This window comes from Pagrus major, chromosome 11 (genome assembly GCF_040436345.1).
Source record: "Pagrus major chromosome 11, Pma_NU_1.0".
Lineage (NCBI taxonomy): Eukaryota > Metazoa > Chordata > Actinopteri > Spariformes > Sparidae > Pagrus > Pagrus major.
The window spans coordinates 15343988-15365595 of record NC_133225.1 but is presented as its reverse complement, the minus strand read 5'-3'; the positions used below and the strand labels follow the sequence as shown (position 1 = coordinate 15365595).

At 42.0% G+C, this 21608-nt stretch overlaps 1 protein-coding gene across 1 annotated transcript in view; it reads left to right on the top strand.

Moving 5' to 3' along the window:
• The window catches only part of agbl4 (AGBL carboxypeptidase 4), a 284101-nt gene that overhangs the window by 110102 nt on the left and 152391 nt on the right, over positions 1-21608 (top strand). The window contains exon 4 of the mRNA XM_073476442.1: positions 4129-4223. Within this exon, the coding sequence (XP_073332543.1) occupies positions 4129-4223 (95 nt within the window). The remainder of the gene's footprint in view (positions 1-4128; positions 4224-21608) is intronic.

The following is a 21608-nucleotide window of genomic DNA, read 5'->3' as shown; positions in this document are numbered from 1 at the left end:
TTATTGGTCACGTACGCTTAGTGAGAACTTTATTGTTTGCAAATGCAATGCTAATAACAAAGCACTTGCAGCAGTGCTGCAACAGCAACATAATATTTATTTTACTTCGATCCACACATTAACAACAATTGCATCACTTTCTGTGGCATGTATATGTCTGTCAGCGTATAGGCTCTATTCACAGTAAGCCATCTCCATGCACAGGCATTGTTATAATCAGAGACTGCAGATGGAAAGCTTCCATTAATGACTAAGTTATTTAATCTACTGAAAGAAAAAGTTCCAAACAGCTGTGGACGACATTTTGGTCAAATATGACCTATTACTTTAACTCAGAACGGACTATGTTGTATCCACAAGTTATATTATGTTGGTTTTTTTTTCAACCCAATTGCCAGAATAAATGTTAGTTAAGTATGTTTCTGGCAACCATAGATAAATTAAAGCTTCAGGTTTCTTTAAATTGTGAGTTCAGATTAGGTTATATTAGATTACATTAAATTAGGTTAGATTAGAGAGTCTTTATTGTCCACGAAGGGCAGTTTGGTTTGCAACAGTAGTCAACACAGCAAGTACACATCATCCTAAAAAGATATACATACATACATAGTGACATAACATATAACATACAGGAGGTCATCTTAAAAATTTACAGTCAGAAATGAAAATAAAGTAAATAAAATAAAGGTCCAGGCATGCAGTTATGATTCAGAAAACATCGTGGTTTGACTTAAAGTACCTGTTTTTGTCACCACAAACACGTCTGGAAATGTGAGGACTTCTTGTAAAAATCTGATTTTGGTCACAACAAATACAGCTGGAATTGTCCCATGGTCTCCTTAAAGATATCTAGTGGTGTCATGCTTACAAAGGTTGAAATACCATGGTCCCTCATCAAAAATATCCAGTAGTCTCACACTCACAAATGCTGAAACGTAGATTTGAACTGTGGTCACTGGTTTAGCAGCCTCATCGCACCATCCTCTCTGCCTACCGATGTGAAAATCAGTTAATCAACTCGTAATGAGAACATGATATGGCATGTTTTGTACAAGTGTCAATATGGTACATAGCCTATGTCACATATTTGGACATATCTGTGTATCTGTTTGCAGAAACATTAACTGCTAACATTTTATCCTGGCGACTGGGCTGTTTTTTTTTTTTTATCTGGACTTGCTGAAAGGAAAAAAAGTAAATCAAAGAAGCAAAACTCATCATGCATGAAAGGTTTTGGTGAATTGGAGAAGCTTCTGTCAACTGAAGCCACAAAAAATTGATCTTTGTGTTTGCATTTGTGATAAGAGTTGGTCTTAGCAGATGGAAACGCAAGTACAATTTCATGCAAAAACGAATACCAAAATTGCACCCGTCCTGTCGATCTACGTAAACACAACTTCAGCTGTGTCACTCCAACCATCATGGCAGAGTTGGATTTGTTTGGAGCCATGAAAATATGAAAAGTGTGGAAAAAATGGCCTCCTAGCTGACCAAAAGAAATGCAGAAATGCATATGTGAGTGTGGATCTTAAAATAGATGTATGAACAGTTGTAATGCTATAACTGTAGAAAGCAATAGCTGTCAGTGTTCCAGGATGAGAAGCACCTGCAGGAAACAGAAGCACCTTAAACTACTCTTTTATCTTGAAAGTGGAATCAGATCTGTCCATGCTGGTCTGTACTTGTTAGTGAATTGTCCAGGGTTTTCCTACCTTTCTTAGAAGCTTCTCAAAGTTCCTCTTGTCTTGTAGGTTAAAGGCAGACTTTGTGATCTGATGTTTAGTCACAGGACAGAAAGATTTGTCTTTGATCTATTTAGCTTCAATTAAAATCAGAGAGCCACAGGAGGACTTTTCTTCCTACCTACCAGCCCACCTGTCTGTGTCCTCTACATCTGTGCACTGAGCCTGTAGAGTCCAGTTTATTTTCCACAAGAACTTTTTGTCTCACGCCCATATTTATTAGTGTTGTGTAATTACTATCTGTCTATTTGTGTTGCTCCCTGCTGCATGTCTCTGTCCACCTACGGTACCCTTTTTTCTCTGCTTGACTGTCTCCCACCCTTGCATCGCGTATTATTCCTCCTGCGATTCAGCCTTCTTTTCCTTCGCCGTGCCTGTGTCTCTGTCATCTGTCCAGCCTCGGCTTCCTCTGAGTTAAACAGGCCGAACAAATAGATTACAAACAGTGGGCAGAGTGAAGCTAAGGAGGAAGACAATCTGAATTTGTTGTGGATAAAGAATGAGGAAGGAGGCTGTGCAGTCAAAGAAAGCCAGTGGAGTCAGAGTAAGGCTGTATTTGCCTGAGGGGAAAAGGCTGAAAAGTAGCTCTCGCAACAGATGTGCGGGGCAGTAAAGTGTAATTGAAATGCCAGCAGCAATGGTCTTATCTCTCTGCTACAGGAGCCTGCTGCCAGTCTCAACATCAGTTAGATGTCATTTTACCTAAGTCTGAATCAGCTTGCCACAATCCGCAATCCCCATTCCTCTGATGCTAGGCAGGAGAAAAAGGGAGAAATGGATGAGGGGGAGGGGAGGGAGAAAGAAAAGGAGGGTGGGGAGTCTGTAATAGGATTTCAGTAGCACCCAGTTAACTTCCACCACCTGGACTTAGTTGGTAATTTGATATGCCCCATCAATAGGATTCATTTACCTCACCGCAGTATTACCATCGCCATTTATTTGACTTTTTAAAAAATATATATTTATTCATTTCCTCCACATTTTCCCACTCCTCATGATCCTAATCATGCATACCGTAGGTGGGAGGGAGGAGGGGCTGTTCCACAACATTTTTTGCAAAGAAAGAAAGTCCTTGGTCCAGAGTAGGTGGAAAGCCAGACACCATGGCTGTCCTGTACGCTCCAGGCAAAGCTTAATGTTTGGGGCCAGGCAGCATCCCTCTAGGGAGAACTGTAATGTCCTTCCAGATTAGTGGCTGGCACTCCTCGGAGCTGCTGCCTTTTTTTCTGCAACTTTGTTGCTGCAACATGGGATCATCTGCGGGACATTAAAGCTGCCTTATCTCCTCACTGTAATGTTAATGTGTCATGATTTTGTGTGTTGTCATGTTATTGGTGATGGTAGTGGCAACTTTTACTGCTCTCTGAGCCTCTTATGCATTTTGGGGTTTTATAAGTCACGTGAAGTAAATGATTGTCAATTCAAGTCAATTTGTGCCTTTCAAACCATGTAAACACTGCATAAGTCATTACCACATAATTTTTTTTACGGCCTCAAAAGTTCACTACTATAAGTACTTCTAATACTACTACTATGACTAAATATTAAAGGTGCCCTGGGGGGGTTTCTTGTGAACAAAGTTATGTTTACATTTAGTTTAACTCACCTGAAGGCATTCTGTGTATCCTTGAGACCTTGATGTAATGCCTCCGCTACATCATAAAACATTTGTGTCATTTTTTTAACATTTCATAATTTACATTGTTTACACATTAGTTGTCTGGCTCACAGCCTACCTCGTCACTGGCTTTAATCGGTGCATTCCTGTATTTGTTTGCACATTATCATTGCTGAGTGTTGAGTGTGTGGTACAAGGTAATTTATTCTTCATTATACAACCCAGGGTCCAAAACGAAATGGAGGTTCATAAACACGCTACACAAATTAAAGAACATATATACAATTATATATATACAAATACACATAAACACCAAGTGCATCTCTTGAATCTGCGTCAGGGTGAATATCAACAGCAGCAACAAGATGGGGATGATAATGTCGTCGGCATCTTCACATCAAATGCTCGGCATCTGGGAAACACTGTTTATTCACTTTGACTGTGTGTGAGCACCAAGTATCAATGTTATAAACACAGTCCACCTCTCCTTGTCCTGCTGTGGTACTGTGCTCTGTCCACCTGGAACATGGTCTGCTCGTCGAGTACGAGCTTGATCAAAGATGTTGAGGTGGAGACAGGTCTCTGTGAAGATGTAGGCAAAACAGTCTCTGATGTCACGTCGTTAGGCGAGTCTGAGTCCCATTTGTCAATTTCCAGTGATGGTGTTTAACCCAGTCACTCATAAAAACATTGCTCCAGTTCAAAAACTCCACTGGGTTTTAATTTTTGTGATTTTAATGTGCTTCGCTGTCTTTAAATGTCTTTCAGAGAGTCATTTTCAATGTGGTCAACTTCTCCAAGACCAAGAGCCTGTACAGAGATGGCATGTCTCCTGTAGTCAAGTCTACCAGCAGGCCAAAATGGTAAGTGTGCAATAATTATTTAAAATTATTTTAAAAGGGATTTTTTTTTTTTTTTACCTAACATAACATTTTAGTCCATGTTGTGTTCACTACAATGCCAACAGATAATTTAAAGTCTTCCTGCAACTTTCAAGAACTTTTCTTCTCTGCCTACAGTAGACACCATTCCCTAACACACACACGCCCACACCCTCCCCACCACACACACACGCATGCACACACACACACACACACACACACACACACACACACACACACACACACACACACACACACACACACACACAAATACACACCCTAAAGACTGATACTTTAGATTTCCAGAGTGGATGCGTCTGGGCACATTAGCATGTGATCCATTGGTTGCCAGTATGACGGCTGTCTGATGTAATAACGCTTGACTGATAGATGCAGAGACATGTGTGTGTGAATGTGTGTGTGTGAATGGATAGGTGTGGCAGGAGGGAATGGAGCTGGTGCAGCGTGGTTGTGCGCTGCGTCTGCCAAGCAGGCTGGTGTATCCAGTGGGGCGAGGAGGGAGAACAGGGGTAGCGTGATGAAGTGTTGCCGTCCAAGAGGAGCCCTGACATCTGTCATCAGTTGATGGAGGGCATCCGCAGAAAAGCCAGGCATCTGCCACCATGAGCTGTCTGCGTCTGCTAGCCTAGCGCCCGCACCGACCGTACCGTAGCACCGCGGTCGCAGGCTAATGGGGAGAGACAATGGGCACGACACCGTAGACAGGAAAGATGAACTGCTGTCGACGATACAGCACAGTGCAACATGATGCAGCTCAGCTTGGCTGACTCGCTCTGTCTGTTGTGACTCTGTGGTGTAGTTGCAACTTTGCACTCAGAGTTTCTCTGTTGTGCTCATGGAGATAGGGCTTTTTCACGGTCCCAGCCGCTGCCATTGTCTCATCCCACCAACCATTTATTTACAGTGAAGCTGGCAAGGGCTTGTTTTGAAATCGGTGTTATTTCTCAGGTGAGTAACACTGTCAGCCAAGTTACTGTGTCTACAGCACTGCAAAGCAAAGTTACAACCACTGTTTTTTTTACATGTTAAAAGTGTCTCATGCACTTGACAATTTTGTGCCATCTAATTATTGACCCAGGACATGAAAAATGAATGGTCTTGACTCCTCATTTGACATAATCTTGAATGTCTGAGGTGTTAATCTGAGCAGCAGCGTTGTTGGGTCATTTAGGCCCCAAAGCTTTTCTTAATACCCTAATCGTGCAACCCTGGTTATGTTTATGTTTCAATAAGCTCTCATAAATAGGTATTTAAGTGACAGACACAGCAGGAGGTAATTTTGCAGAGGCCCGACTCCAATTACCTCCTCAGGCTAATACTGTTTTAACCGCTCCTCTCAGCACTGTGCCATCTAAGTGGCATCATGTCTCACGCACTTGTAGAGCCATTTTCGACTGTCTGGGGCTTCCAAGACCGCAGCTGACATTGTTTGTGTCCCCACAAAGTGGTCAAGATGCTTTTAACACAACCTCCTCTATTTGACTTTCCATGAGCACAACAAAGCACAGACAGCTCCGAAAGTAGCAATCTTCTTTTTGACAGTTACAGATATGGAATAAATAAAAAGGCAGCGCGTGGAGAGCTTCGCCTGTCTGATCCAAACTCACACAGGACAGGATAAAGAAGGTACAGAGAGAGGGAGAGATAGAAAACGAGAGAGAGAAACAGACAGAAAGAGGTTGTAGGAAGAAAAACACAAAGTATAAGAAAAAGAGATTACTGAGACAGGTCGACAGGGAGGAGAGAACGAGAGAGAGTGAGCGGGAAAAGATTGCTGCACCACCACCCACCACCCCACGTCTGTATTTATCAAAAGAATCGTCAGTATTAGCCCAGGAGTTGAAGCCTTTATCTCCCTGTGCAGGTGCCTTATGTCCCGGGGCCCCAGCATCGTTTGGTGCTGGAGGCTGCAGGGCTTGGCTGGCCTCGGCTAAGTTGGGCGTCTCAGTGAGAGACAACTGTCAGATTACAGTCCTGCAGGACGTTCACCACTACAGGTGGAAGGATCTGTCCCCTATCCATTCCTCCATCCCTTTTTTTCTTCCATCCCTCTCTCCATGACTCCTGCAGTCATGAGACATCAGAGCTGACAGAGGCTCGGATTTTCTTTCATCTGGCATTTAAACAGCATCACAGGTTACATGTTTGATAAATAATGAATGATGGCTGAAATAATTAAAAAGGACTACATTGCTTTTGAAGTGTGTGACAGATTAACGATGGATCTCAGTCTGTAAACACACAGACTCCTAAATGTCAAATCTCCGGAGGTGAGGAGAAAAAAAAACACATACATGCCATTAAGGATGCAAATTTTGAGGCAATTACTTTACGAATCGATTATCAGTTAATCATTAATGATATTAGAAATATGTTGGACATTTTCCAAAACTGTTTTGACCACTGATTTGATCAATGTGCTATGCAAAATCCGAGTAGCCTACATTAGAAGATAAAAAGAATAGATAAAATAAACACCAAGTTACTTGAATGACAAACGAAATAACACAAAATAATGACTTAATTCTAATTCTGAATTTATCTGTTGCTATTTAACAACTGGCCCAACAAATTTCAGCCCATATTGAGGCTTCTAAAATGATAGTATAGAATGTCTTTTAGTATATTTTAAATTACAAATTACAAATAAAAATGTATTTGTAATGGTATTAATAGTTAAACGCAACATGGAGCAACTCCTGTGTAGTCGAGAAGCTGCAGAATATCATATTATTTAGCAGATGTGAGCATCGTATTCAGTACTCACTGTAAATTCCAAATATATAAAATCTTCTAAACTAAACTGGCTTGCTTGATTGGTAATTGACTAAAAGTTCAAAGTGAAAAATTGCTAAGGAAGTGAGAAAAGGAGCGAGAGTGTTTATGAGACAGAGGAAAGAGAGTAAACCATATTTTCTTGTCCTCGTCTGTCGAAGACAACAGCCCCCTCGGTGGCACTAGGTGCCAACCACGCTCCCTGCGGCCTGCTCGATGTTAGACTGCTAGAGCAAAGAATTGCCCAGCATCCTTATTTTCCGAGATAAGCTAATTAGAAAGTCAGAGAGCGTGGTGTAATGCAGCTGTTGGAGGCCGGAATGCCGTGGGGTGGGGTAATGGCCAGGATGGCTGCATGAGACTGATTGCATCAACCAACAGATGCTTCGTACGGAGTCCCGTGCGGAGAGGAGCAGGAGAGGAGAGGGCACAGTATGACAGCAGAAGATATTTTCCAAAGCTACACATGAGGTCAGCAACTATTTTCATTATTAGATCATCTGAAGATTATGTTTCTAAATTAGTCAATTATTTAGTCTCTGAAATTTAATAAAAATAGTTAACAAACCCCCTGCAAAAGTCCAGGGGACGTCTGCAAATGTCTTTGCTTTGTCTTACCAACAGCCCAAAGATATCGAGTTTGAAATCACATTAAACACAGAAAAGAAATAGAAATAGCTTGGAAATAGAAAATGTTTAATTGTTATCATTATTTATCAACATATTGCTTCACCTCTCCTACATGTCTGACTTTAAAAAAAAAACATTACAACAAACCTTCCTATCTGTGCAGCATGAAGACCATAATGCAATTACGTGACTTTACAGCAACACATAAAAGATGATTCAAGCTCGGTTTACATATAATTCTAACAATACTGTTAACCTAACCTCACAGTCTAAAATACGTGTCTTCACATCATTCCTAGCTCATTAGATCCGTGATGCATAATATATTGGAAATGTTGTGATTCGTGGTGTCTCTTTTAATTAACTTTCCACTTCTTTGTCAAGTCAGTAGGTGTGTGGATAAAAATAGCTGCACCTCTAACTGAGCTAACAGATGAACAGTCAGAGTTGGTGGAAATGGGTTGCCAAACATTGCTTCTAAAGTTAGAACCAGCCAACCTTGATCAAGGGTAAATGCTTTTTCCTGCCTTTTTCCATTGGAGGTACAGAAAAAAACAGAGGAGTGCTCTTCAAGCAGTTGTCCTCAGCTGCAAGTCAGTCAGACAGACAGACAGTCAGTCAGTCAGTCAGTCAGCCAGTCAGTCAGTCAGGGCAATTCTGGTTTTCTACCAAAATCCTTCCTGTAAGCGTGTGATGCAATAGCATAGTGAAATTCTATTTGGAGATGTCTGCCTCTCCATCGGGGTGCGTGTTAGCAGTAATTGTTCTGTCAATCAGCACAGCTCCAGCCTGCCTGCTTCCCCTGCCACTTGTTAAGCCCAGGCAGAGGGCGAGGGGTGAGGAGAGGTGCGGAGGGGGTGAGGGAAAGAGAGAGGATACGTCCACGGTCCTGTGTGCCTCTCCTTGCTCACCTTTTGTCTATCTTTACAGTGTTTTCCCTCGAAACTCACTTCCTGCCTGTTTGTCCTCTTACATTTTTACTTATTTTCACAGTTTTAATATCTTTACTTCTTCTTCCTCTACTTCTTTAGGAGTATCTTACTACTCACAAGTAGTATACAGCCTGGTGTCTCCAGAGGATCCATCGTTGGACTAATTATGGACAGTTTAATGATCCTAATAGATACAGTAGAACCAGAGATATCACTTTTTTTACGTCTTCCTTCTCAAAACCTGGTGCCTACATTACCCACAGTGCAACTTAGCCACTGAGTGACATCATTGGAGGGAATTTATCAGATTAAATGCATCTTCTCCTGAGCCACGAAAGGCTTTATACTACTTTTTTCACATATTCAGTAGTACTCCTTAAGACCCGTCAACACACTTCAATGTGTAAAATTACAGTTACCCTTTCATGATTGTTTTCTTAAGCTTCACGTAAATGTGTTTGTGAACTTCGAGGCAGAAAAAGTAACAGAAATCATGAACTAACAAACTCTCAGGTTCCTATTTCACTGATGCAAACCTCAGTGTATTTGTTGTAATTATATTACAAAGTGACTCTTAACACACATGAGAAATTACAGGAGGAGACCAAAACAGCAGAAGGGATGCACAGGACCTGCTCATTTTTTTCACACATTCTGCACATAGGTCCCGCGGTGTGAAGGAAACTGCACTCGTCAGCCTTATAAAGAAACCTCTCTCCCAGTACTACACACACCTCCCGTTCTCTCACTGCCGCAATGTTGAGCTGGCCTGTCTGGGTCCGAACGCAGCGAGTGTGTAACGGTACAGTGAGTGAGATGGTCTCTCTCATGAGGACAGAGTGTTAGGCAGCAAACTGAAGACAGACAGACTGTAAAGGTTGTGTGAGAACTACTGCAGACCTCCTCTGACTCCTCCTGTCGTTCGCTCTCCTCCCTCGTTTCCCATGCAGCTGAGCCACTTTGTCCAATTAACCATGTGGCATGCCTTTTAATAATAGACCTTTTAATTGTCGACAAATGAAGAGTGATGTTAAATAGCTAATAGCTCGCGCTAATTATTAGGGGAATTGAACGCTTGTTAATTAAGGGCAAACAGGACAAGGACCGGCTCGGGTAATTTGACCAATAAAACCGGGACTAACGATTCATTTCCAAACAGACTTGCTTCATAAAAACATCAAGCAGGCCCATCCCAGCTTTTACAGTGACCACCATATCCACTGACCTGAATCACCCACACAGACACATGTATACTGTCAGACAAGCATACACAGAGGAAACATAAACAGGAATTTCTACATAAGACAAGACAAAGCATGACTATAAAGCGTCCTCAGAATGTAATAACAAATATTATTTACTACGCAGAGTCTCAGTGGTGTGATACGAAGTCTGAGTAGCTTGTTTAGTATTAAAACACAATGTATTGAAATGAATGAATTCCCTGTGTAGTTGTTGGCTTATATTGCAACCAATTCACGTAGATTTTTAGTACTACAGTGTCTCAACTATTTCCCTTTTTGCTCATCTCCCTGTGGTCATACTTGTTAGACTCGAGGCTGAAGGAAAGGCTGTCACGTTCGCTGTCTTCCTCAAGAGACCAGAGTAGCTTCACTGCCTCCTCACATCCATGTTTCTCAATTTCGTGATGTTTTACTGTAACATGATTTTTATTACACCTATGCTGTGCCTGCGGTCTGTATCTCTGTGTGGTTGCGTGTGTGTTTAATTTAAAACAGAGACTATGTTCTGTGCTGCTTCCTCACTCTCAACCCATATTTTGCGAGTGGGAAAGCGTAGCAATCATCCGACAGACAGTCTATGGGTTTCATATAAGATTCTGAGATTAAAAAAAAAATGTTATATATGATGTTCCCTCTCCGTCAACATTGTCTGTGCGATAAGGGAGACGGACAAAATCTTTTAATAAAAACCAAGCGCGGGAGAAAGTGAGCGGCACACACTCACACACATGCACCTAATTATCTGTCACCAGTTCGACCACAGAGAGAAAATGGAGTGATGTATGAATCTGAGCGAATATTTGGAAGAGGAAAAAGAGACTACCTGATGTACTGTACTGTAGCTGTGAAAGGGATTTGGTAACTCTAGTTGGAATCTGGAGTGGTGTTCATCTTCCGGGACGATTGCTTTCCGTTTCCACCTCACTCCAGTTGTCTTTAAAGACTTGAAAGAGGGAAGTGATCACAAAGCTCTGTTTTATTAGATGAAATGGCACCTCTTCTCATTTCCACTTTTCTGTTCCATCTGGGAGTCTTTATTCCTCTGGGTAGGACAAACTGGAGGGGGAGCCAGGGAGGGAGAGAGGAAGAGAGAGAGGGAGACGCGCCAATCAGAACAATCAACAGCACGTGCAGCTTCCTTGTTCACAGAAACTCATTAGCATGCTGCCAAAGGAAGTGAAAGAGGATTATGTGGTAGAAATAATGGGACAAAATGTAACAAATAGATTAATAATCTTCCAGATGAGGATAAGGATGTGCGTGAGCGTGTGTGTGTATGTGTGCTACACTTGTGCACAATAGCGCGTGTTTGCGCACAGTTTCCAACAGGGAAAAGGGTGGAATAAAAGGAGAGGGAGCGAGAGGTGTTGCGACAGAGAGGCAACTTGCCTCTGGCTCTCCATTCAACCCACAAATGACTTACCTGGACAGTTTTATGTTTGCCTGGAGGAGAATTAAAAAGGCACTTCATTTCCCCTTTTACAGGCTGGGTACGCATGTCAGCGCAGCCCTCCCTGAAAGCGCTCTAATCTAAATGCTTTTGTCAGGGGAGATTTGGTAGATTGCAGCAGGCAGAGGTACAAATTGGTTGTGTCATCTTATAATGAACTAGGTGAGGCGTTGCAGTTTTTCTGCAGCCAGCAGTCCCCTGATTACTGTACTGTAAGTCAGCGGCTGCTTTTAGTATTGTAGGCGGAGGACCTCACCTTCACCCCTCTTTGTTCAGGCGGCCTGATCTCGTGAACGTTGCAAAATGTTTTGTTGTTGCGAGCCCAGTGTGGCACAAAGACAAATTCTTCAGCAGGTCGTTCTAAAGCGTTTTCTATACTCGCCCCATGCTGGATATACATTGAATATGTAGCAGCCAAGCCTGCATGCTGGGCAGAATACTGCAAGGGTTTTGGGTGTTGATGCTTGGCTATAGGCTGTTTGAAGCTTATTGGGTGTGCTCAGCACGATGGCGAGTTGACCCCCTGACTCCAACTAAAGGATTATGGGTATCTCAGCGATTCTACAAAGCCACGCTGTCAGGTGTTTACGGGACATATTAGGACACTCTGTAGGACTGGTTGATATCTGCATTCTGCCCAAGACACGAGTCTGTGTGTGTGTGTGTGTGTGTGTGTGTGTGTGTGTGTGTGTGTGTGTGTGTGTGTGTGTGTAATGAATTCAGATGGCTCAGCTAAGTCAACAGTAGAGTTGCAGGTTCCAGCCTCACTAATGCTCTAGCACGGCTAGTATCTGCAGCTGGCAGGCCCACAAAACCGTTCCCGTCTCTTCTTTTTGAAAACGGATACTCGAAGAAATCCTCCTCATCCCCTAATTGCATTCGCCTCTCTTCAGCAACTTTCTTGTTCTGCTCTCATTGATACGTAAAGTCTCTCTGTGTAGATACACGTCAGTATGAATCAGACAGAGTGACACAACCTCCATTATCTCCTAACAGTCCTTTGTCTTAGCTGGCTGTCGTGTGAGTGCCTACCTCTATTACTTTGTCCACACGTCTAGATCTGTGCTTTCAACGTGTGTTTTTTTTGTGAGTGTCAAGACATTTTCATGGATGTGTTGCTCGTATGATTGTATTGAAATGGGTCTCCCCTCTGTGCTGCTTGAATGCACCGGGGTGTCAGAGATGTGAGCGGTGAAATGGAGTGTGAAGTTCAGGGGATTTGATTGTCTCAAAACTCACGTCTGTGATTTAATTACTGGAGCAGAGTTAAAGTTACACGGGAAAAGATGTACAGAAGAAAGAGAAAGACAAAGGTAGAAAGATGACGAGTTGATTACCATGCTAGCCTGGTCGATTGTCCAATTAAATATGCATACCATAATGTCAGGGGCACACGGATATGCATTTGCACTCATCGCACCAATGTTTGCACAAAAAGCTCAAATTCTTCTTCATCCAGTGGGTTCACATTGCTCCAGCTGCTATTTTATCATTTTGGGCATAGGTTTATAATCAGAGAAATCAAGCGAGTGGTCAAAAGTAGCCATCATTCGACTCCTCATCACATGTTATAAACATCTTATAGTTTAGCATCAAGCCAGCTATAGCCATTTTGTTGTTAGAGTGGCTTGTTGTGGTGATGTTTCCCCAATAATTCAAATCATCTGAGAGAGCCCACAGTTCAATTCTCAGTCCAAACAACCAAAAAATCCCCAGGCATCACTGTCCAACACACAATACAGGATAAAAGCTTAAGCTGACAGCACAACCACAGTGCACCAGCTAAGCTATTGTTTTCCTATAGAGAGAACGATGCCACCCATCCAGGCGGTGTGTGTGTGTGTGTGTGTGTGTGTGTGTGTGAGTTTTTGCCTGGGTGGCCCTGTGCGCACGGTTTCCTCTGCAAATGTGTGCATCTGTTTGTACTAGCTTGTGTTTGTGTTTGTCAGCATGTTTGTTGACGACACTGTAGGACATCAGGGTGGGATTGCTCTGAATGTGAGGAAACAGCTCATCTGAATATAGATGGGTCCCATCTGGAGGCGCTTGGCTTTGGCCCTTCATAATTTTATAAGCAGCTAAGCATCTGGGGCCCGCTAATGAAACTAAAGGCACAGGAAAAAGGCCATGGGCTACCGTAGGCTGCCTATAGCTGTCAGGAATAGAGGGAGGGCGACAGGAATGAGGAAGAGTAGAGGAATGGATGGAAGCAGACATGGGCCGGGAGGAAAGAGTGTGCTGAGAATATCAGAGGTCTTAAAGAGACCTAGATTGCTCCTTTGAGAGAACAGGCAAGAAAGCCAAGTAGGCCATTAGAAAACTGAGCCATAAAATGAAGACAGTGGTGTCTTTATTGTGGCCCATTAACTTGGATGTTCATGCGGAGATAGCTGCGCTATGTGCCACTGTAATGAGCAATATAACGATGCCACAGCATAGAATGATGCACTGTTAAAAAACACTCTGGTTAAGTAGAATTATGTTAACTACTAGCATCAGCTTTTGAGAGCAGTTTCAGACCCTAATAGCTTACCTGAATTTTGTCCCCGGCCTACTTGTGAATCCCAGCAGGGTCTCTTATTTTCTTTTCATCTGCAAGAAACTGAAGAAAATAGAGGAGAAAGGTTTTCATCCTCTCAAAAAAAGTGAATGAAGAAAAGGCTTAATGCGCTTTAGTGCCCAGTACTCAGGTTGTGTAAGAACCAAATGTAGTTGCACCCATCTGGGCATGTTGGTCTTAATATTAATTGTGGTGACTTTTGGCGCATTGCTATCTAGAGGCAGCAGCAAGCAATTGCGCCATTGACCAACAAAAACCTGGTCTAAAGTCAGGCATCACAATCTGCTTGTTACACACACAGGGATGCACAGCACTGCTCCTCCTCAAGTCAAATTAAGTTGTTGACAGGACAAAGGGTTGGGAGGCGACGAGCAGATCTGTTTCCTCAGCATAAAACTGTTCGCTTCTCCCACTTTCTGAATCTGCCATTTAAATAGCAATGTGCCAGGGTCAGGCATGCTTTTCAAGGAAATGAGAGATGACACTGATTGGTTTGATTCATGTCACACCCAAAAACTCACTGATGATTAATTAAGAGACTAAATGCTAACTCTTTGCATCTTGTACCAGATTATCTAGTAGAAGTGGTGTTCGACACGCCATAAATGCACTTGCGCCATGCACGTCAGACCATTCTCTATAGATTGTTTGAATAGGGCAAATGCATTTCTCCATACCATGTTTCATGGCACTGGCCAATCTTATATACCCTGAACTGGAGTCTCTATGATTTACTACACCTGCTCCCACCGCTTGAACTTGCCTTTGCTCCAATAATGTGGATGACCCTGAGCAACTGTACTGTCCACGGTGGCTACTGCTTGTGGTTTGCTTAGGGAATGGAAAGCCATAGGCCCTTCTTCTTAAACTTTATTATTATAGCTCCTTTATTCCTCCCTCAGCCTGATTTCCCACTGGAAATGAAATGAAAAAGCAATTGGTTCTCCTTTTTATTACTGTCATCTTTGTTTTTTGTCCCAGAGAGAAAGATTGCCTGATCTCAGAGAGTTGCACTTTTACCCCCCATCTGAAGTCACGGGGAAGAAAAACAATAACAGGGAAAATAACAATCAGCATCATAAAAAAATGACCTGTCAAAGTGAGCGTGTCTGAAACTGGAGGGCCGCCAGCGTACCGACACCCACCAGTTGTTTATGACGGAATGAGTCAGTCGGTGGCCTTCACTATCTGCCAACTCCCACAGTCCAGGAAAAGATGTTTTAGAGGAGATTAGGATCACAGACAGTGGGGGGAGGAGGGATGCAGAGAGAGGAGGCAGAGGTGTAAGGGTTGTAGGTGAAAAAGACGAATGGAGGTGAGGGGATGGCTGCAAAAAAGTGGGGATTAAAGGATAGAGAAGGAGGAGTTGGAGGGGAGGAGGAAGGAGGAGAGGACTCCCCTGAGGTTCCTACTAACCCCGCGGAGACATGCTGACGGGGGATCAGACTCTTCATGCACAGCGCCTCAAATCATTTATTCATCGGCTTCATTAAGAGAGAATTACAAGGCTGCTTAAGGACCCCCAGGTCACTCACTGTTCTCAGTCATCACTATTATTAATGAAAGCCTCCAGTGTGTCCTAACTGTCAGCTGTTTATGGGTGGTAAAATTGTGGATTTTTTGCGGAACAATTACTGTCATCTAATGGAACAACTCTTCAGCGTTGACATGGTTTTATTTCAACTCAATCATATTCTTCTTTTAAGTTGTGTTATTTTACAAGTGCACCGGCAGATGTATACAGCAGTGCTGCTAATCAAATGTAATGATTTATGCAGCTTTTGTGTTATTCTTGTAATGAAATGCTTGTGATTTTCAAACAGCAGACACTAACAGCCAGTGTCAGTCTCTACAGTCTCTTCTGCCTATCTCATCTAACTTCAGTTAGCAGACAGCGCAGCACAACAGTGATTGTCCTCTGGACCTTCACACGTGTAATTATAACCGAGGAAGATAATTAAAGAGGCGGAGAGGAAGACAGATCTCGTCATTTAGTGAACAATGCCGTCCAATCTACTCATGTGTATTCAACTTCCTGAATTATCAGCTGACATGTCGACGCAATCAGCCAGAAAGCCCCGTGCTCTGTTTGAAAGCTGCGAATGTCAACACACAACCCTCTAATCTAGCTCAGATCCACATGTTGATGACACCTGAATATGCATGGAGCAAAGTGCAGGATTCATGTTGCTCATTAATCTAACCTCCCGGCCATCAGTCAGCTTGTCTAAGAACTCTGTGATTGAAAACTCCTCATTTATCTTTGGAGATAACGTAGAATATGATACATATATAAGTAGAATAACTTTTTCTGGGTTGTGTGTGTTTTGTACTTAATGGTTGATTAATGGTTGAAATAAAAAGAAGTGATATATCTTGTCCCTGTATTTAATTTGGTCTCTCAGGTGGATTAAAGACATCTGAAGTTTTACATAGCCATTGTAGCACTGGGTAAAATTAAAGTGTATCTGTTCTGTATTCGGTGACCCATTGAAACATTTTTTTTAGATTTTATTTCATTTTCTTTATCCATGATCAAGTAACTTGTGGACATTCTCCCCTCGCTCTACGCTTCCATCTTCTGACAACTGCACATGCTCTGCAGAGAAGCACGTTCTCTGGTGTCAGTCACACTGCTGCCACAAATTTAACCGACTGTCTTGGGTTCGCCTAACTGAGCTGGTTTGATAAGAAAATAATAAACGGGACATAATGTTCTCTGAGGGGACACACCACTTAATTGTGCTTTCTGGTGGGGACCCTTTAAAAATCACGATGTTATGATGGTCAGGGACGATGGTACCAACCCTAACATGTAGGCAACATTTTAAAGCAATTCTGGAGAATGATTGTTGATTTTTGAGTCTCATTCTCAGGTCGTCAAATACCGACACACAGCCATAGGTCCCAAGTTACTGTGGTGAGAATCAAGCAAGTCCTGTTGAGTCCATTCATAGAAAACCTTACGTTAGTTTTGTAGCTAACGTTTGAGCAGCTAATACGTTTTTTTTTTAGCTGCAGACCTTGCATACCACTGTTCTCATTGTCATTGACATAATCCTTGAAACCATTAAATTTTGAAATTTTGAAAACATTGAAATTACACAACCCTGTTTCAAAAACAGACACAACTTCTCAATATCTCTAAAGAAAATGCAAATATTTATTAAAAAAGAGCTCAAGTCCATTCGAGACATCTCTCCCAAATCAATGTCAAGTTTCAAGTCATTACTACCAAGTTAAGGTCGAGTCTTTTGTCAGAGTTAGTCAAGCAAGACACAAGTCCTCCAATTTGCGACTCGAGTCAAGTCATTTGAGTCCAATCCCACTAATACTGATACAAGAAAGAAGTTCTATACAGATTAATTGGGACAACTCAAAAACATTTTCTTTTCAACTAATCTCAAATGCTTACCTTTTTCTGTTTCTAAACATCTCTTGAGGCAATATTTCCAAGAAGCATTACTCTCTGGGCATGTGTATGCTAGAAGCACACTCGTAGGCTTGTAGTAAAGAAAGAGATAGAGAGTGAGATGTAGAGTCTATAGAGTCAAGGCATAGGGGCTTGATGCATTCTGTTCAGCCGGCTGTGAAAATGAATGAATATATAAATAGAAATGTTTTTTTGATGAATTCAGTGCGCAGGTCGGAGTTTGAATTTGTTATGATTTTTTGATGTGAGACTGGGATTTAAATACTGAAATGCACATCAGCCCACACACGCTCAGTGACTACTCTTTAGGCAATTAAGCCTCAAGGTCCCAGTCTCTGTCTCTCTTTAAGGATGTGTGATGTCACATCTTCAGGTCTCCCTCTGGCCTGATAATGGGCTGGAGGCTGGTGTTAATGTTGGATCAGCACTTTGAATATCTATACCTCAGCTATGTTTTCAGTGTCTCTGCATGGCGACTTGTTTGTCATTGCAGACCAGTATACAGTACTTGTGGTTGTACATGTCCAAATAAGATCAGCATACATTCACATTTCACTGTGCGTGTGTGTTTTTGTTTGTATGGAGTGGGTCTTCACTCAGTCTGGCACCTTCCCAGCTCCCCTGGCCAGACCAGCAGCTGGCAGACAGAGATTGCCCACTCATCAAGCCACTTTATCACCAGGCCCGCAGAGTTCAAGGGGGCTGTCAGAGACCAAGCTGAGGAGCCTCCTCACTCCTTTAATACCAGCGCACTCTTACACCACTGGTGTCGAGTGGCCAAACTTGGCCAGTTAGCCCTTGAAAAGAGTGGCTGTGTGAGTGAAGTACCACAGATAGTTTGACAAAGGCTTAAATAAAGAACAAGAGCTAATGTGTTTGGCAGTGAGGCACGCAGCTCTACATTTTTCAGTGCATTTGGGATTCCTTGGCTGGGCAAGGTGCCCCCTTCCAGTCAAAATACACAGTGTTTGGAAATTTGCTGCTGACGAACACAAACATATAAAAACTCACACTTTCTTGCCAAGAGCAGCCTTCAATCCTCCACTAAATTATTAACCAACAGAAAACACTGGCTGTCACCTTGTTTCAGTGGTTGGCGTTTTGAGACGCTCCAGCAGTCTTGTTTAGATTTATAAGATTTGTATCGCTTTTTTTCTCTCAGATTCTTTGTTGAGCAAGCAGTTACAGTGGGAGTTAATGTCTTGCTCGAGAACACAGTGATATTACAGATCTCATGGAGACTCCTCTAGTGATCTTTAGGTTTCACAGCGTTGTCTCGATAACTTCGCTCTGGGCTTTAATCATGCCCTTCTTCACACCTCCACACAGTAAATAAGTAACTCTCAAATTGTTCTCACCCTGGTCTGTAGTGACCATTCCTGATCTCCTCTCTCTCTCTCTCTCTCACCCTCCCTAACACACTCCCTCCCTCCTTTGTCCTACTTAGCCAGCTACTGCAAAATCACTTATCTTCACCTTGCTTCCTCTGTCTCCTGCTAATACACATTAGCAGCCAGCAGCCATATGTAATAGGGCTGTGCGTGCCCCTGCTGGTATAATGGCTTCTCTGACACTTCTCCCATTAAATTTGGTCAGGCAGCACTGCACAGGAACCCTCTGTACGCTCTAAAATATTGTTATATAACTACCATAAACAAGCAGGCCAGTGTCAGTGACTTTGGGAATAGCTGGTGGACTATTTTTGGTTGTCTTTTTGGTTTGTTGTACTTTTCCTTTTTTCTTATGTTTATTTCTTACGTTTTCTCCTCTCTGACTTGGCCACCTCAGGCTATAAACCTTTTTACCACCGTAATAAGGGAAGCACAGTAACATTATGAATCTCATCAGATTACAATGTGACTAAGTGGACATGTCTGCTATATCTAATGGGCCTGTTTGCAATCTTCCATATCTCTACAGTAGCACATACAGTAACCAGATAGCATCGGCTGCTCCCTCCTCTGTGTGTGGTGAAACCCAGGCCAAGTCCCAGATAACGTGATCATCAGCGGCATCCTTAACTGTTACTGTGACAAACGAGAGCTCTGATCCCGCCCGATAAGCGACGCATTCATTTGTTTAATTAAAACAGCTTGTCTCATCGTGGCAAGGGGTCATTTTAGAGAATGTTAGAATTAAAGCAGGTAATTAAGTAAAGCTCCAGATAAGAAACCCCACAGAGGTGGCTGCTTCTGCCAGTAGGGAAGGCAAACTTAATCTATCCCCACTGCAATCCCACAAGGTCGTTCACTTTATTAAAGTCTGATGCCACTACCACTGCCCACCAGCATGATGAAATATTTTATATACTTGTTGGGAAGGAGGGAAAGAAGAAGGAACAAGGGAGGGAAAGACAGGATGACTAGAGCAGGGTAAAGTCTATAATACTACCACTACACAAAATTTAAGGTAATTAAAGACTGCTTGTTATCTTGTCTATGCGAACAGGAGAAGAACTTGTACAGCAACGAGCACCTTGACAAAGATATTTGTTTGGCCAATGGAGTGTGGCGTTAATTATCACAAGCTGATTAAAGGCACCGAGCGGGAATGGATGTCGTTTGTCTTGCCAGCCTCAGACACTACGGCAGCCAGCCAGGGTCATTATTTTGGGGGCCTTTCTGGGCTATTTTTAGAGCTGGGGCTGGTTTCCCAAATGTTTCTCAGCTCACGGGTTTGCTCTATTTTACAGTGAGTTAGTCTGACAGTGAAATATCATAAGATAAGCAGTAAAATGTCACAGTGAAAAGTATACAGGTGAGAATTGAAGGATGGCTTTGATTTCTCCACTATGTTGTATCCCGTCCATGCTACAATGGAACAAAGCAAACTTAATGTCTTATTATTTGTTTGCACTGTTTTTTTTTTTTCAATTAAAAGCACCCCACTCAGCCATAAGTTACAAAAGGCAATGATTATTGGGTCAGGTTGGATCAGTTGCTTTTGGTGGTTTTTAACTCAATTGTATTGTTGTGATCCAGAAGCTGTTTTAGGATTGCAATGAAATTACTTTAATCACAGTTTAATCCAGTCATGATATTCTCTGTAAACTCTGCCAAAGTGGCAAATAAACACTGTGGAAAATATTGTATTTCATAAATGAAAAAAAAAAAAAAAATAATTGCAGAAGTGACTTTTGCTACTCCATGAGTTGTATGTGGAAATAGATTTTTAAATGCAATTTAAATCACTGCAACATACAGTGTATACATATATTTTGGCTTTTGCATTGCTTAGTGCAGCTGTATTGTAAGCACTGTCCAAACTGATCTGTGTGGTTTATATGTTAGTATTTGTATCATGTAAGTATTATGATTACAGTTGCTAATGATTATATTGGATTGCTGTGCATGCTTGAATGCCGTGGTGCGTGATTGCATGCAGGACTTTTTTTGTTTGTTTTTTTCAATTTGATTTAATTCAGTTCAATTCAATTCAAAGCCTGACTGGCAGTTTTAACAACAATAGCATCAAGCAGAATTTTGACCAAATATTCGGGCAGCCAAATGCCAAAACAGGCAACCACTCACCATTGCCCAAAGTAATTATTTGCAAATGTAATCAGAATCATAACTAAACTTAACAATGATGGTTTTATTGTAGTACTGCATGTTGTTTGTCCAAGTGGTGATGCCGTACCTAGCTGACCAAGATGGCGGACGTGCTCAGGCATGTGCCACTCAAATTGGGTAGCTACTAAGCTCAGGTAGTGACAGGGTGGTTCGGTAGTTATCTGAAGCACACACATACTCACAGAACTGGAGTTTCTCCAGATAACTTTTATATCTTCTGTTTATCAAGCTTTTGTTGATTGTTACAAGCTGGTGTGTTTGCAGCAGTGGAAGATTTATCCTCATCCCTTATTCCTTTATGCAAGTAAAAGTAGCAGCACTGCGATTTAAAACTACTCTAAAAATATCACCTTAGTAAAAGTACGAAAGCAACAGCAGCAAACCACTTAAATGATCAATAGATTGATTGAGAGAGTGTTTTGTATCCTATTACTGGCCATTATTATTAATGCATTAACATTTAAGCAGCATTTTAATTGGTGTAGTTATTTATACTTTTGGGTAGTTTCATCTTGAAAAAGTACATTATTTTTTATAAACTGATGAAACTGAAAAACTGCTGAATGTGTTTTTGAATGTTCAATCTGAAAAATAAAAAGGAAGGAATACACATTTATTAGAATTGCAGCACTCAGTTCAGTACTCTAGTAAATTTAAATGGACTTAATTTCCAGCACTGTGTGCTTGTGTAGTGGGGTTATGTAATCTAAAATAGTTAGTTCAGGAAAGACTATGTTTTGTTTAGTTGTC